Source organism: Etheostoma cragini, chromosome 3, assembly GCF_013103735.1.
Source record: "Etheostoma cragini isolate CJK2018 chromosome 3, CSU_Ecrag_1.0, whole genome shotgun sequence".
NCBI classification, from domain to species: Eukaryota; Metazoa; Chordata; class Actinopteri; order Perciformes; family Percidae; genus Etheostoma; species Etheostoma cragini.
In genome coordinates, this window is record NC_048409.1 from 10341721 (window position 1) to 10360582 (window position 18862).

General features: G+C 40.1%; 1 protein-coding gene across 1 annotated transcript; it reads left to right on the plus strand.

Annotated features, from left to right (window-relative positions):
• The first annotated feature begins 11411 nt into the window (after positions 1 to 11411).
• On the plus strand, positions 11412 to 17670 carry LOC117942140 (extracellular calcium-sensing receptor-like). Its single transcript, XM_034867467.1, is given in 6 exon segments — positions 11412 to 11515; positions 11707 to 12004; positions 12252 to 13046; positions 13204 to 13431; positions 13609 to 13732; positions 16763 to 17670. Coding segments are annotated over 6 exon segments (2442 nt in total). The 5' UTR covers positions 11412 to 11426.
• Positions 17671 to 18862: the final 1192 nt, after the last annotated feature.

Sequence of the window (18862 nt, forward strand, 5' to 3'; positions counted from 1 at the left end):
GACTTGAGCGTGTTTATGACGGTTTAATGCAAGTAATAACGTCCTTTTATGTGGGTTCCAATTTCGAACCACCAGTGGAACACTGAACACAAACAGGATGGAAAGTAACGAGGAGGTGAAGGATTTAATATGCAGAAAGGGAAATACGGCTCTTATCAAACGGAGAGGAAAAGCCGAACAGACCATAGCGGACCCGACTGAATGTGTAGGGTGTACATATATCTCCTTAGGCTATAGTCACTCCACATTTTACAAAGTTGTAGGCTACACTGTGTTTTAATTGCTTTAAATATGCTAGTTTCATGTTTCTGTTTTTATATGATAAATGTGCTGGTTTTTCTGTAAAGTGTCTACGACTAGCCTACCCTGTAAAACACTATATAAATAAAATGTATTAGTAATTAGCCTTTGCCTTAAAAGTAAGCAGAGGGAATTAATGTTCCTCGGGAAATGGACCCTTTAAGGACTTTAGGCTTAATTTCAAACCCTTATTCACAACGTGAGAACATGTTTTATACCATATGTACCAATCTCTATAAGCTATATCTAATTATTTCTAGGCTACAATTAATATTCATACAGAACAATCAGAAAGGGACAACAACTAGAAAAATAAGTGACTTCAATACACGCTGTGAGCATATGTAAAACAATATTTATGGTTTATTCTTTTGACAAGTGACCGCACCAAAATAAAAAGATTAAGAACCATTGCATTGTTCCCGGTGTGATGAACGTAAACTACACTACATTTGTACTGTATGTGGGCCACGTTATTGGTCCAGGGATGTGAGACTAATTGAGAAGGTTATGAAACCAATGTAAGCTATAATAAAAAACATTGTGCCTACATATTAAGGAGTAATACAAACTGTCCTTTATGATAAGCAACACGAAAATGAATCATTAATGTATTCTCTGACCAGTCTGCCATTAATTTTATCTGGGATCACCACATTAATATCATCTGGGAATACCGCTACATTAATATTTTCACACTTAATCTTCGGAGCGCGTCCTGTATAAAGCTGAAGCTGAGACCACGGTCGCTGCGCTGCTCATCTCTACTTTTACAGAGTGGACACTGATGCGACTTGCAGGTCTGCCGGCAGGCGGCGGTCAACAGCCAGCGGTCACCGGTCACCAGCCACCGTCCACCGGTCACCGCCCACCGGCCACCTGTCACCGGCCAGCGGCCACCGGTCTGGCTTGGTTTAATTCAATCCGGTTTCGTGCAACCGAGTCAAAGCTAAATTTAGCCAGGATAACTTAAATATCCCGGCTTAATCCCTTATCCTAGTTTCGTGCAACCGGCCCCAGGTCCTAGGGTTGTGGAGGGCATCAGTCTGAGAATCACAACGACAACGGCAGGTATGAGATTCACCTCAAGACGCACCATCACAAAAAGACGAGTTGTATGAAAAGGAGAGGACTGCAAAAGCGACCACGCTACAACATGTGTGTGTGGGACACTTTATTGAAGTTGCACAGCAGTGGAATGTGTCAAATTAAGTCACCGCAGTTAGTCCAGATAGTACAAATACTAGGGATGAGCGAGTACAGCATTATCTGTATTAGAGTGCGGATCGGGCCGGATTTTTCTGTCCTAGCCCGGCCCGCGTCCGACAGAGCAGTAACCGAACCCGACCCGAGCCCGACAGGCATTAAGATATTTATGTCCGAGCCCGACCTGAGCCCGACACAGTTAAAATCGCATTTTTTTCTCATACTAATGACACATGTACGTTTGTTTGTGTGGAAAGCCCGCTTTTATTAAGCAAGTGTAGGAAGGCATTGGGAAATGTCAACAGATGAGCGCATCAATGCACACGGGGCAACAAGCGCCATTACCTACATATTAAGCTGTTCTAAATTCAAAATGTTCAATGCCTTATCGCGCTGATGTGACCGAGCCCGACCCGAACCAGAGCATCCTTTCTAAAAATCTGTCCGAACCCGGCCCGACCCGTTGGGTACCGTCGGGTCCCGTCGGGCTCCGGTCGGGTATCCATCCTCTAATCTGTATCTGTATCTGTTTACCACATGAATTATCTGTATCCGGATCCGTACTCGGACTGGGCGGGGCCTAAACCGGAAGTGGTCAAATTTAAACCGGAAGTGGGTCGGGCTCTCTTGAAATGTGCGGGGCTTTAACCGGTATGTTATTTAAGCATGCAATTGATATGAGTTGATCAAAAATTTTTATATTTATTGCTGATTTGAAAACTATTTACATGACAGCATCAAGCTTCAGATCAATGGTGTTGTCATGGTAACAAACAAACTATATAGAGAAGGTTTTGCAACAATGAATAGAACACATGCCGTTGCAATTATGAAGTAAAATGTAATGAACAAGAGTTTTCATTCTCAATGTAACTTTCTTTTTTTAACTTTTTATTTTTTATTATCAGTGTGATTTTCTTTTTTTTTTGGTTCTTTTTTTTTTCACACCAGGTATATGAGTGTGTGTGTGTGTTTGTGTGTGTGTGTGTGTGTGTGTGTGTGTATGTGTGTGTGTGTGTGAGTAAGAGAGAGACACAGAGAGAGAGGGGGCGGGGGGCAGCTGACAGTAAAAAAAAAAAAAACGCCGATGGCAGAGACGCAACGGGAGTTGCATGTAAACAGAGCAGCATTTCTGAAACCCACGTTCACCAGAAATCTACTGGTTACTATGTAACTATGTAAACCGAAGTTAAAAACAAACCTGAAGCTGAAGAAACCCTAAACGTTAACGAAACAGATCCGCAGACCCGATTGACTGCCTGACGGAGCGGGAGAGAGAGAGAGAGAGAGAGAGAGAGAGAGCGCTGTGATTATCACAGAACGCTGCGCGGCCAGTTGAGGAGTTTTATTCAATCCGAGCACGGATATTGACTCATATTACTCGTATAATACTTGTACTCGGCAAAAGTGCTTTATCCGTACCGGATACTCGTTTCAGCCGGATACTCGGATCACCCCTACTACAAACTAAGAATCATCATTAATGAAGGGGACGTACGTAAAGTGTCACTGGATGAGAAACCAGAAACGGTTGAAGAGCTGAAGATAAAAGTCAAACAAAATGTGAGCTGCAGGATGACTTTAATCTTGCGTGTAACGTCACCCATACCGCCATTGCCGAACTCCAGACTCAACACCCGAGTGCCCTCATAGTGATCTCGGGTGACTTAAACCATGTCACCATGACCACCACACTAACAAACTTCACCCAGTATGTGAGCTGCCATACCAGAGAGGAGAGGACCCTGGACCTGCTGTATGCTAATGTCAGGGACGCATACAGCTCTTCCCCCCTCCCCCCACTAGGCAGATCCGACAAAAACCTGGTTCACAAAAACCCCTGCTATGTGCATCTGGTGAAAAGGCAACCTGTGACCTCAAGGACAGCGAGGAGATGGTCGGGGTAGGACTATGAGACACTTCAGGGATGTTTTGAGGTGACAGACTGGGATGCACTCTGTGAGCCACATGGAGAGGACATAGATGGGCTGACTGAGTGTATCTCAGATTACATAAAGTTCTGCGTGGACTGCACTGTCCCAGCAAGGACTGTTCAGTGTTACCCAAACAACAAACCGTGGATAACAAAGGACATCAAGAACACCCTGAATACAAAGAAGAGGGCTTTCAGAGCTGGGAATAGGGAGAAGGTGAGGGCCATTCAGGGGGACCTGAAGGTGAAGATCAGGGAGGCTAGGGAGAAGTACAGGAGGAAGCTGGAGCGTAAACTCCAGCAGAACAACACGAGGGAGGTCTGGAGCGGCATGAGGACCATCACTGGCTTCAGACCAACTGGCAGCAGAGGAGTTGAAGGCAGCTTGGACAGGGCCAACAAACTCAATCTGTTCTTTAACAGATTTGATGCTCCCGCTCCTGCCCAACCCCCCTTTAACACAACTGCTGTCTCCCCCTCCCCCTCCTCTAGCCCTCCGGTAAACACCTCTCTCCAGCCTGACTCCCCCTCCCCCACCCCACCTGTGACCTCTGTGTGCCTCACTGCTGACCAGGTGAGAAGACAGCTGACAAGACTCCACTCTAATAAGGCTGCAGGCCCTGATGGTATCCATCCTGGGGTGCTCAAAGCCTGTGCCTCTCAGCTACGTGGAGTCTTTTCCCATGTCTTCAACCTGAGCCTTAGTCTCCAAAGGGTCTCCGTGCTGTGAAAGACATCTTGCCTCGTTCCTGTGCCAAAGACGCCACGTCCCAGTGACGCCAAGGACTACAGACCCGTGGCACTGACCTCCCACATTATGAAGACCCTTGAGAAACTGGTTCTGGAACAGCTGCGGCCCATGGTGAGACCTCTCCTGGACCCCCTCCAGTTTGCCTACCAGCCCCGGTTGGGAGTTGAGGACGCCATCATCTTCCTGCTCAACCGCATCTACGCCCACCTGGACATGCCGGCGAGTACGGTGAGGGTCATGTTTTTAGTTTTTTTCCAGTGCTTTCAACACCATCCGGCCGGCACTGCTTGGTGGGAAGCTGACAGTGATGCAGGTGGATCCCCCCTCGTGTCCTGGATTGTAGACAACCTGACTGGCAGACCACAGTATGTGCGCCTGCAACACTATGTGTCAGACAGCGTGGTCAGCAACACCGGGGCCCCACAGGGGACTGTCCTCTCTCCCTTCCTCTTCACCATCTACACCACAGACTTCAACTACCACACAGAGTCCTGCCATCTTTAGAAGTTTTCTGATGACTCTGCTGTGGTTGGATGTATCAGCGAGGGGGACGAATCTACATGGCTTTTCCCCGCCATAAAGCATTGTTTAGTAATGTCAAACTCAGCAGGCAGACGTTCAGTGTCAGACCTCTTAAGGGAAGCTGCTAATAGACTGGAAGAATTAGAACGCTGTAAGTTTGAGATCTGAAATGTTTTTCTGTGGTCCTTTGAATATTTTTTAAAACTTTTACTTTACTTTTACATAAACAGCTTCCAGTTCGAGTAGTAGTAGTAGTAGTAGTAGCCATCTTTGTTGTGACTGTGGCCGGTGGCATTTAGATTCGACCGATGCAGTAAAATGCTAACCAACCAATGGGCAGAAGTTGACCGCTTAAGACCAGCCCCTCCTCATTTGCATAATGAGGCTGGAATGCTTAAAGCAATGTAAAATTGACAGGCAGAAATAAATACCAGGGGTGAAAATAAATAGGCAGAAAATGCAACGGAAGAATTAAACAGACAAAAAATTTAAAAACACACAGAAATAAATACATTTAAAAAATAAGTAATAATAAATAAAGTTGAAGATTATAACGGACAATAAATAAATAAGGTAATTATTACAAAGGTGAATAAATAAAGAAGCTAAATAAAAGAGATATTTACATGTATGTCTCACTGTATAATTTAATTTCTACCTACATTTATTTGTTTATTGTATTTTTGGGGCAATTAATTGTATGCTTATTTATTTATTGAGCATTTATTTATTTCTGTATTTATTTTTAAATATGGTAGACCTGGTCCTCCATAACACAGAGTGTCCCTGTATTTCTGATTCTGATTCTGATTCTGATAGGTGTTTGCTGAGTTCAACAGAATAGCTAAAACAACATTTCACTGTGAGCTCAGAACAAAATTCTGTGTATGCCAGCAGTGTGAGAAAAACGAGATAAAACAACAAAAACCCTAAACAAACGATTAAGCAGCCACTCAACTAACTCCCTTTGTAGTCCATGTCACCGGGTTGCGCTGCTGAGTGCAACAATGCTAAGCCCACTTGCCATGCTGTAATTGTGGGTTCTGCACAAGAGGTAGAACATTTCTCTCCCTCAAAAAGTATAGCTGTAACAGCTTATACATCTGAATAAATTTTGTATTAGGATAGAGCTTAATTTCATTCATGTTTTTTAGTGGATGTCTGTTAGCTGGGTTTAAAGTGAAAACCTAATAGGCTGGAGGGAAGTGTTGACTTGACAGATGACTTGATGACAATTGCTAATGCCAATCAACATTTACCTGTTAATCCTTGTGTTTGGTTGTATACAGGATTCTGACAGTGAGGAGGCTTGGGCCCAGGTATCTGTTGAGTTACTAACTATCATCAGTGAAGATGCGCCTCTCTCTCCAAATCATCTCTATCTTGACCTAGTGTCTACTGCCATCATTCTTTAAGGAGTTATTGTAATGGACAATCTCCACAACCTACCTCAAGGACTTTGCCTCTTGTTTGGGTTGTCCTATGCATTACACTTTGACTACCCTAAAGCCATGAAAAACACATTCAACTTCCTTCAATGAGTGATGCTTGGCCTGGGAGGCAACAAACTTCCCCCAAACTTCATACTCTGAAAAATCTCCTTTGAATTAGGATGGTAAAAATCAAGAGTGACGTTTGGTATACAATTTTGTTTATAAAATTGGGTCCAGTTGCTTTTAATTGTTAAGTAAATTAAGTCACTCCTTTCATATTGTTTTATATCAGCCACTGGGTTCATCAGCAAGTTACATTTAGAGGCTGTAGGTGTATGGCCATTCATTCATGTGTAAGATTGGTTGCCATAGTTATATACTAACTGGATGTAACTTGTATTTAGTCTTAGGCAGGTTGATTCTGTGATCACTTGATTCTTTACCAAGTTTGGTCTTTAAACTTTGTTATTACAAAAGTAAAGCACTTGTTCAGGATTATCTTAAAATAAAGGTCAGGGTTGGAATTTTCTTTCCACAAATGACAAATGTATGTCTTTTTATAAAGCCAAATACATTGGCTGCCAATTATAACTTAAAGATTATTGAAGAACAATTTTGGTACCGATGTGTATGTAAGCAGGTGGTCCAACAGAGTCCGTTGTTCACACCCCTTGGTGTTGCTTTCACTCTATACTTTTGAAAAAAAAAAATATATATATTGATTAATTAAAAATTATATTGTATGGCAGTGAATTAGGCATGTGTGTGTGTGTGTGTTCTGGTTCTGTGAGAAGAGATATTCTATGGTTGGTACTAGGGATGAGCAAGTACAGCATTATCTGTATCTGTATCTGTATCTGTTTACCACATGAATTATCTGTATCCGGATCCGTACTCGGACTGGGCGGGGCCTAAACCGGAAGTGGTCAAATTTTAACCGGAAGTGGGTCAGGCTCTCTTGAAATGTGCGGGGCTTTAACCTATGCGGGTTATTTAAGCATGCAATTGATATGAGTTGATCAAAAATTGTTATATTTATTGCTGATTTGAAAACAATTTACATGACAGCATCAAGCTTCAGATCAATGGTGTTGTCATGGTAACAAACAAACTATATACAGAAGGTTTTGCAACAATGAATACAACACATGCCGTTGCAATTATGAAGTAAAATGTAATGAACAAGAGTTTTCATACTCAATATAACTTTCTTTTTTTAACTTTTTACTTTTACTATCAGTGTGATCATTTTTTTTTTTTCTGGGGTTCTTTTTAAAAAAATTTATCTGAATATTGTCTTCAAGTGGTACTTATCCCTTGTATGAAATACTAACATTTTAATCTCCCCGAAACCAATTAGTATCTCTAGCAGCTGTCTAAGGTGCAGATTCGCCTGTACCGGATACACTCATGAAATCAAGTATATTTCCCAAAAATGTATACTCCTGTGAAAAATCCGGTAATAAAAAAACAGTTAGCAATAAAGTCAAGAATTCATGTGCCAAAATTTGATTGATTGAAATAACAAGGAGTATCTGGGCCAAGCACACAATGATAATTTTTAAGTTGATAGAATACAATCAGAATAAAATTACAAATGTCAAGGCAATGCTTACCCCATACCAGATTAAATGGTTTTAAGACTTTGATTTTAAAATTGTACACTAAATGACAATGGTTGAGGTTTAAAGAATAAACCTGTTTCAACTATATTGTGGTTGTGTGTTAAGTATTTTTATTTTACGATACTTTATACTTCTTCTCTGGTACATTTATGTGACAGGTGTATACTGAGTTGGCAGAACAGAGTTTACATAGGTGAGCATTTGGTGTTTGAGATTGTGAGCATTTGGTGTTTTAGATTGTTATTCTTCTTCAGAATAACAATCTCAATGTCTAATTGATTACTGTAAATGGAATAAGGTAAAGTGATTGTTTGAAGTACTTAAGTTACACAAGTAATGGTTACTTGGTCTTTTCAATCGGTTTGCATGGTTTAAACAAGTAAATCAGAATCCCTCTTCAAGTAACTAAAAACGAGAAATTCTAAATTGCAGGAATTTTCACATTAGTTAGTCCAACTTAAATAATTGTGTTTAGAGTACACACAAAGTAAGGTTCACGAGACATTACTTAGTTGTTTTGAATTAGAAATTCAGAGTAGTCTATACCAAGTCAGGAGTACATCTAAAGTAAATTGTCGAGTACACCGCACAAAATGTCTTTAGTTACTTAAACTCAAAATTAAGTATACTATACTAAACAGGGATTTGTTAATACAAAACGCAATACATATTCAACTGTACTTAGTTTTTTAAGTGCAATTGGTTTGCATGCTTTTTTCAAGTAAGGTTAACTAATCGGATTTTACAGTGTATACGACCAACTTGTTCTTACTCCCAACTCACCAAATATGACAGCTTGGTCAGAGGCCCTCAGGGTGGATGGGCCAAAACAAACAGGACTTTCACCGGGTAGACCGCTTTCAGTGTCCTGTGTGAAATCAAAAATTAACATTGACTTATTTTAAAATAACGTCAAACATTGTACTTATTTTCACCCAAACCACAATCTATCTATCTATCTATCTATCTGTCTGTCTGTCTGTCTGTCTGTCTGTCTGTCTGTCTGTCTATCTATCTGCATGACATAGCAAAACATTTTTTTTTTCCCAAACATTACTCCCCTGTATATTGCTCCAAAACCATGGACACATTATGTAGCTACAACATTCTTCTGTGAAGACTTGACTGCAGGGCTTTCCACCCATTCATTCAGATTTATTAGATTACTAATTTGGGGCGATATTGCCTGGCTCTGTGTTGCAACCAAACCAAAAGTTGAAACCAACGTTTTCTGATGGGGTCGAGGCCACGACTATGTGCAGGGCGCTCAGATTCATCAATGCCAACCTCCCATGTTCATAGACCTGTCCTGACAGATCTTTCAGATCTCCAGGCAGACTGGGTTGTAGGCTGGAGGCTAGCAGCCCTGTGTGTAGAATGGAGATCAACTAACTAAGAAAGCTGTAGTGAAGGGTCCAGAAGAAAAACACTATCATCTGATAAATACCACAAATTTAGAGTTAACATTACCAACAGCAGCTCGGGACTTCAAGAAGCCTTGGTCAACATTTAGAAAAGGCCCTTGGTAATTCTTATCTCATGCCAAGAAAATGTCAGGCAGGGTTGGTGGTTGTCTAATTGGTCCATGTTGGGCCAGATTGAACTGTCAATGAATTGAGTACAAGGCAACAAGGGAAATACCTAAATGCAGATAGCCCAGGGAGAAATGAATACTTAAGTGATTGTGTTACTAAAGTAAAATACAAGAGTGTACTGGCATGGGTAGCTAGCTTGAATAGAAGGAATGCAGTTTAACCGTTAGATGGGAGAAATTCTTACATCATGTATGAAGTGTCATATTGTCTTTTTAAGGGGATATAAAAGGCAAACAGAATCTGACCAAGGACTGAACCTTGGGGAACATCACTAAACAGATAGATTAGATTAGATTAGATCAGATTTAGAGTTTTAGTTTCCAACAGCAATTGACAATCTTCCATCAGAAAGGTAAAAGGAAAATCACGGCTGGGCTGACCAAGCAAGTCCCTCGAATAGCGGCAGCCAAATTGCTCCTCCATCTTTAAAATACTTTACCCAAAGAGAAACTTACTCTTACACTCAGTGGCACTGTGACGAAAGCAAAGGAAAGGGAGAAGATTACTTGCCACTGCAAGCAGATTTGAAAGCTTGTTGAAGATGGAGGATCACGCCTATTCTCAAGGACATTTAACGGAGCCGCTAAGGAAGTTAAAAAGAGAATTAAAACAACAACGTGCCAGGCAAAGCAACATGACCAAAGTCTATATTGAAGTGGCTTTTCCAAGATGGAAAGAGCTCATAAAGATCAAGGATTTTAAAAGGGACGTCGAAGTTGCCTGCTTTCTTCGCAAAAAGGTAATTCTGCTTATTTGTTTAAATTCAAAGATTTATAGTTGCTTGGCTAACTATAGAATGGTTGTGCATAACGCTAGAACAATGTCTAGGATGCTTTTCTTTGCATCAGTAATGAAAAAAGGTTGTCTACCTTGTAACATAAACATAATCATGTGTTGTGATTTCCCTTGCAAACAACTCACGTCACGCAGTTGTATCAAAGACTAGCTACAGTTAGAAAAACTGGATCTAAACAATGGAGACTCAAAGCGCTAATTTCAGTTTCATTGACCATGTTCATACTGTTCAGAGAAATATATTAAAAACAGAAACTCCTGTTGCTTCTCTCTACAGCTGTAAACATTGCCTAACACTATTAATTTCTTACAATATACAGAATAACAATAAAACTGATACTTTAGTTAGCATATGTTTGGGACTTGATAGTTGATGTCAGCAATGAAATAGTACCAAGATAATGTAAAACTATTATTACGCTGGAAGGGACACTCATGGACAAAGTCATTCTTCTTGAAAAAATACGGCCTCGTTAGGAGTTAAAAACGTGCTCTGAATGGGAGGGGCTAGAAAGTAATATTCAGTTGGTTGTCTTATACAGTTCAACCGCTAGATGGGATAAATTCTTACATCATGTAGCTATGAAGTGTCATATTGCCTGTTTAAGGGGATATAAAAGGGAAACAAAATCTGACCAAGGACTGAACCTTGCAGCACACCACTAAACAGTTTTAGTTTCCAACAGCAACTGACAATCTTCCATCAGAAAGATAAAAGGAGAATCACTGCAGGGCTGACCAAGAGATACAAGCCCTCTACTTAAGTATGTTAATTAGAACTCTATGGTCCACAGTGTCAAAAGCTGCACTTAGATCCAGCAGTACCAAACCACTGTCCTATATAACCATGGATCAATATATCATTGGAGTCTATGGCAATGGCTGTGAAAGGAAACTTGGAAAAAGAAAACTTTGGTGAAGAGAAGGTTCGAGATTTGATTTTTAACCTGCCATGTTTGAAAAGGATCAAAATCCTTTTTCTGTTTGGGCCCCTCCTGCCTCCCTACAGAGATACAACGTCACTGTTCTAGAGATATTTCCCATGTTGCTTTAAAATGTATAAATACCAGTGCAAGCTTTGAATTTACGTGAATGTGATGCCACCCAGTGATTTAGCTCAGTATGACATCAAATCAGATGTGGCCAGAGCAGGGTTGGGCATTCTTACAGCTGTTGCTGGTGGCATATTTCTCTCAGGCTGAGGAGTCTGGGTGCAGGCAGAGAGGGGATCCTGAGAACCCCCAGCTATCTAAGAATGGGGACATTATGTTGGGGGGAATCTTCTCTTTTCATGGCAGCTGGATAAATAGACAGGACACCTACAGGCAAAAACCCTTGCCACTGGAATGCACCAGGTAAATTATACAGTATAAAACTATTTAGATTTAAATTTTATAAAAAACAAAGTCTGACTTTTAAAAGAAGAAATATTCCTTAAGATATAAATATTTCTATTAATACCATCAAATACTTGAATTTACTTTGCAATTTTTATCTATTTCATTGACACATTTCAACTACTTTTTAAACAACTGTGTCCATCCAGTTTGACTTTCAGAGGTTTCCAGTTTGCCCAGGCTATGCTCTTTGCCATAGAGTAGATTAATAACAGCACAGACCTACTGCCTGGTATCTCTCTGGGCTATAAGATCTATGATTCCTGTGCATCAATTGCCAGAAGTGTGAAGGTTGCACTGGCCTTGGCTAATGGTAATGAGATATTATCTGCACTCTCCGAAGCACAATGTACTAGAACTGCCCAGTTGCAGGCCATTTTGGGAGAAATATCTTCATCTCCTTGCAGGGCTATAGCTACTGTTATCGGACCCTTTCATATCCCAATGGTGGGTAAGAATGGAAAAAATGAAAGTTTATTTGTTTAAAAATATTGTTATACATATATTTTATGTTTATATATATATATATATATATATATATATATATATATATATATATATATATATATATATATATATATATATATACATATACATGGCCATAGTAAAAGGGAATTTAAAGTTGTATTTGCTGTACAAATATTTCATATTTTGCATCTCTATCTTTTTACTCTTTTTCTTTCTTTTCTTTTAGATCAGCCACTTTGCAACTTGTGCTTGTCTGAGTGATAAAACCAAGTATCCATCCTTCCTCAGGACAATACCCAGTGACTATTACCAGAGCAGAGCCCTGGCTCAGTTGGTCAACCACTTTAGTTGGACTTGGGTTGGAGCTATTAGAACAAATGATGATTATGGCAACAATGGCATGGCCATATTTACAGAAACCACCCAACATCTGGGCATCTGTCTAGAGTACTCTGTAGCTTTCTTTAGAACAGATCCACCAGACAAAATACAAAAGATTATTGACATTATCAAGGCTTCCACTTCCAAGGTGATTGTTGCTTACCTCTCACATAAGGATATGGATGTGCTAATACATTACTTCTCCAACCATAACCTGACTGGGTACCAGTGGGTAGGCAGTGAGAGCTGGATCTTTGATTCCCAAATTGCAGCCGTGGATAGGCATCACATTCTGGATGGTGCCATAGGCCTGTCCATCCCCAAAGCACATGTCAGTGGAATGAGAGAATTCATGTTGGATGTTAAGCCACTCAATTCATCTAGTAATGAAATGTTTCCAGAGTTTTGGGAGACATTATTTAACTGTAAGTTCAAACAGTCCAAATCTTCAGCCGGGAAGCAGAGAGAATGTACTGGCAATGAAGATCTGACTGGAGTAAAAAACAGCTTCACTGATATGTCGCTCATGCCTATATTTAACAATATATATAAAGGAGTGTATGCTGTGGCCCATGCACTTCATAATATCCTCAGCTGTAACAAAACATGTAATAACAAGGTGCAGCTAGATCCATTTACGGTGAGTAGCACATCAACATTTCATAAAGTTTTTAAACTAAGTCACATTAACAGGAAATAGTGTTCAAATTCTGAAAAATAAATGATTGTCATCTTTTTAATCATGCTATTGAGCCTATAAATTCTTCAGGTAATGATATGACTACATGTCTTCTTAGATTTTACAGCACATTAAAAACATTAAGTTCAAAACTAAGGAAGGAGATGATGTTTACTTTAATGAGAATGGAGACCCAGCAGCAAAGTATGAAATTATTAACTGGCAGCCAACAGAACATGGCATTGTGGACTTTGTCACAGTTGGGCTTTATGATGCATCTCTACCTGCAGACAAACAGCTGAATCTGCTAAATAAGTCTTTAATTTGGGCACAGAACTCACAACAGGTAAGTAACATGTGATCACATTTTGTCAGTTGCTACAGTTGTTTTAGTTATTAGTTATAGCTAGATATATATATCACAATGCTTGTTTTTTTTTGCAATACATTTTTAATTGAAGCTTGAAAAGACAACATCCTGTAAATACCTATATATTTTCTCATAGTTGTTTTGTTCATGCAGGTGCCTTTGTCGCTTTGTAGTGAGAAATGTCCTCCAGGAACTCGCAAGGTTCTCCAGAAAGGAAAGCCTGTTTGCTGCTATGACTGTCTGAGGTGTGCAGAGGGAGAAATGAGCAACATTACAGGTGTAGTATAATTTGATAAAATGACATACAAATATCATTAAAGGGTCAACTCACTCAAATTACATAAAATGCCTACTCTATTTACTCAGTGGTAACTGAGCATGCAGATGCAGGGCTGCCAACTTTTCCCCAAACCTTGGAGTGAGATTTTGGGGGGCCAACCGATATTTCGCCGCTTACAAAGCAATTTCTTTGGGTCTTCATACTTTAGGGTTTAAATTGGCATTTGTTATTTTTTGGGGGGATGGGTCTCTCCCTAGGGGGGTCTGGGGGTATGCCCCCCCAGGAAAGAAATTTGAAAAATAAACCATTAAATGGCACTTTCTGGAGACTTTTTTTGCAAATAATGGAGAGATCAAGTTTTACATGATATCTGCAAAACTGTAGGGTTAAGAACCTTTGCATTGTTGCAGTATCAACAGGTTTTAGGGCATTTAGCATTTACATTATTAACTTCTTATGATATAAGAACTGACCCAGACAATGTGCTAAACATAATGAACCACATGAAGAGACAGTAGCATATGTCAGCCTCAGCTGAGAAGATTTGGGTCTGTGGTGAACAGGTCCAGGGGTCCCTGGTGTAGGGACCAGTGACCCAAAGTTAAATTAATGTTGAGTGATCAACTAAGACCACTGAAATTCTAAAGAATGAGAACCACTGATTTACATAAATTCTATTGCTTTAACCTTTGTGCCAATGTTCAGTAATGTTTGGCCCTCATCTTCTGTGCCCCACTTGCTGTATTCACTTTTTGGGGAAAATAAAGACTATTTGTTCATTTTATAAAACATCAAATTCATTATTTACATTTACATTTAGAGATGCACAGAGGTTAAAGATGCACAATAGTGGCCCAACGTTGCAGTATTGTGTATATATAGTATAGTATAGCTCAGATGTGTTTCATAAGATTTCTGCTCATGTTTACAATTTTGTGCGTATCCAAAATATAACTCCTCCCATCTGTTGTCCGAGATTGGGAGAGTTGTAATAGAGTCTGCTATGCATGTCATTGCTCCGCCGATATGGTAGTAGCTCACTCAGACCGTCTGACTGACACAGAGGACCATTTGGGTCTCTGACAGAGTTTAGAAGTGGCTGTTTGCCGCTCTTTATCGGAGGTCTACGCACGGATGCAGCGCGTCCCAGCCCACAGCGGAACGGGTCCACTAAAATGAACTGAAGCTGCTACACTACCAGCCGCGCTGCTCACCTCTACCTTTACAGAGAGAGAGGACACGAAGCGACGGACGGGTCTTTGATACTCGGAGCACATACCTGAAGCCGGGGAAGTGCACCTGAGATGGCTCGTGAAAAAAAGGTTCTCATTTTTCTCAAAATTCCACAGACAGGGAGCGCTCTTGAACCCCTCACAATCTCTGAAAGCACAACTAGTCGATCACGAGTGGCTCAACAGGTAGATGTAGGCTATAGATAAACTCATCTTTCAGAAATTTGACCGACCGGGGTTGACACTTCAGCGTGAGAAATCGGGGGTGTGGCGTGTGAGCGTGTGAAACCAGTCAAATGCGTGTGTCTAACGGCCAATCCGTGAGAGTTGGCAGCCCTGCAGATGGCTTTGGACTCAACTTTTGAGGTTTGGACATTTCTCTCTCAGAAACTGCAATAAATGCATTGAGAGTGGATGAAACTGTGTTATTGCAGCAGCACTTAAAACTGATATTTGAATATGATATTTATAATGGGCCTTTGCTCCTCTAGTTAAGTCAGGCTTACTGGCAAACGCCAATCTTTGTGACTGTGCATTAACGTGGCCCTCACACTACAAATTGTCACCAATGAAAAGGGAACTCCCTGGTGAGTTAAATGATACGTCACACAAGACTCTACGTCATACAGTTCAATTACTATGAAAGTGGGACAATGTACACAAAAGTTGCAACAACTTCTGTGATCAACAACAGATGCTCAAATCGTCCACCCCGCTACGCTTAGTCCGTTGACGAAAGGTTTTTTGTTTTAAAAACTTTTCATCTTTTAAATGCTGAGAAAGTACAGGCCAAATTTGTCGTCCATCAGATAAAATCGCTAGGAGGAGTATGTTTAAGTATAGCACCTTGACTAGGTCTGCTTCCTGTTGCCACTAGGACGCGCTATGACTTTGAGCCAACATTGTCCTGGATATGTCCTTATGGATGGACTCTGATGAATCCTGAAAAGTTTCAAGCCAATTAGACAATGTACACTCAAGTTACACCCATTTCTTGTTTTCATCTTGTAACGGATGACATGGCCGCCCCGCCACGGCCACACACTATAACAAAATGTTTTTCTTTTAATAACTTTTAATCTCTAACGTCTTAAGATGGCACAAGTTGAGCAGATGAAATCTCTAGGAGGAGTTTGTTAAGGTACAACATGTGTAAATGGCCATAAACAACGGACTTCCTGTTGGGTTTTAGGGTATTGCTACAATAAGCTTTTTTCAATTCAATTGTATTTATAGTATCGATTCACAACAAGAGTTATCTCGAGACACTTAGAACACATAAGGACCGTTCAAGTAGTTCCCTCCAGAGCAAGCAACAGTGCGACAGTATGAATTGACATGCTACATTTGTGTACCACTGTTTCTGAGACTATGTTAAACATACTGCAGGGGTTCTGTTTTGTAGAGCCACTGTTTCCTGCCTATTCTAGAAACTGTCAAAGTACGTACATTTTCGTAAGACTTTACGGGACCACCAATGTTGGGGAGGTTTTGAGTATGTAAAGCCCCTCCAAAAGGCAATTGATTTCCCTGAAAAATAGCATTTTCCTTCAGTTTGAATACTGCCTTTGCCACTGTTGGCGCTTGGGCCATAATAGTAAGTTAAACCTCAATACATCACGTAAAATCCAAATCATTCATGATCATACCATGCTGAACATGTAAAACTGTCATAAGGCTATCAATTATCTGATAATTACTGTGTGCTGTGTCTGTTTTGTGCGCATTGCAAAAAAAGGAGACAAAACAAAAGACAAATGTATTGAAAAAGTCTAATAAATGCTACTCTTTTCAGATTCCAACACCTGTGTGCGATGCCACCCTGAGTTCTGGTCTAATGAGAGAAGAGATGCTTGTGTGAAGAAGGAGGCAGAGTTTCTATCATATAAAGAGATTATGGGAGCGCTGCTCACTGCAGCATCCTTATTTGGAACATGCATCACTGCTGTTGTGGCATTCATTTTCTTTAGATTCAGGAAAACTCCTATTGTCAGGGCCAACAACTCTGAGCTGAGCTTCCTGCTGCTCTTCTCCTTGACTCTGTGTTTCCTGTGTTCTCTGACCTTCATAGGCCGGCCCTCTGAGTGGTCCTGCATGCTGCGACACACAGCATTCGGCATCACCTTTGTTCTCTGTATCTCTTGTGTTCTGGGGAAAACTATAGTGGTGTTAATGGCCTTCAGGGCCACACTTCCAGGTAGTAATGTTATGAAATGGTTTGGGCCAGCACAGCAGAGACTCACTGTTGTGGGTTTCACTCTCATACAAGTTATCATTTGCAACCTCTGGTTAACAATTTCTCCTCCTTTTCCATTTAAGAATTTTGATGAATCTAAGGACAAAATCATCTTAGAGTGTGCTCTGGGCTCAGCTGTAGGTTTTTGGGCTGTACTTGGGTACATAGGACTTCTGGCCATGTTATGTTTCATTCTTGCTTTTCTTGCCCGGAAACTGCCTGATAATTTCAATGAAGCCAAATATATCACCTTCAGCATGCTGATATTCTGCGCTGTATGGATCACTTTTATTCCAGCGTATGTCAGCTCTCCTGGGAAGTTCAGCGTTGCTGTGGAGATATTTGCTATTCTGGCCTCCAGTTTTGGACTGCTCTTTTGTGTATTTATTCCAAAATGTTATATTATCTTACTGAAACCTGAGAAAAATACAAAAAAAAATATATTGGGGAAAGGGGTGCCACAATAATTCGGAAACTCTAAAATAATATAGTGGCAAGGCTGTTTTTTGCAACAAAAACTCCTTTTGTTGTTTTACTGTAGTATTACTGTAGTTTGGCAAGGACAATACCTAATGCTTCACTGACACTCAACTGTCACTCAACTGTCACAATGTGCACAATTTTCCAAAACCTGTGATGTGGAAGCTATGTTCAAATGTAATTGGCTCATAAAATGATCTATCCACCTTTCCAAGGGTTTATATATTTGTCACTGAAGACTGTCTCTGTCTGGTTCCCAAGGTAAAGAACCTTAAACGTTAAATGTTTGAATAACACACTTTTTTTTTAATTTGTCCAATATGTACTGTATCTTTCATATGCAACTGAAAATATGCATACACTCATTGACAAATTTACTTTACAGTACAAAACACAATTGTGCAGTAAACATTTCAGAATGTATCAGTCAATCTTAGCCTATGATTCGACGAATCAGGAAATAATGATTTGCAATGACTAGCGGTTGGCTGTAAAAACAGCACAAATGTTAGCAAGCTAACATGCAAAAGTACGGAGCCTCGGAGTTGACATGGAGGAAGAAAAAAAAAGGATAGGAAAAAACAAAGAAATAAGAAAACATGTACAGGGGACAAACGCTAACTTGAGATCTTGAGTTTTAAAGTCAAGAGTTGGGATGTATTTTAATTAATACATGCCAATGTGAAGTGTTATCATGAACATTGAACTGTTGATGTCAGTTACTTCAGGCTAACCTTAGCAGCTAGCTAGCTACTACATTTATCCCTATTGTTTGTTGGATTTTCAAAACTCGAGATCTCGGGTTTAGCAGTTGCATATTGCAATATATGTGGCTAGTAAGATGTAACTGTGTAAAAATAGAATCTGTAAATGTGAAAACAATATAGTACTATTTGTGTGTGTGGTAATATGTGTTTTACACAATTATCCCTTCCATGCATAAAATAATGTTAAATGACTGTGGCACATGTATATTTATTTTTCTATTAATTGACCCTACATTATTCTTAAGGAACTCTGCTTTTGGATAAGGGAATTAAAGTTAGACTTTTGGCAACTGATCCAAATAAACACTTCAACATGCCTGATTTAACGAGGCATTGGACCATGTAATATTTAATTTGGTGTTGTTGTTATTTTTTGTCAAAGAGATGTTTATTAGTCAGCTGACATGCCTCT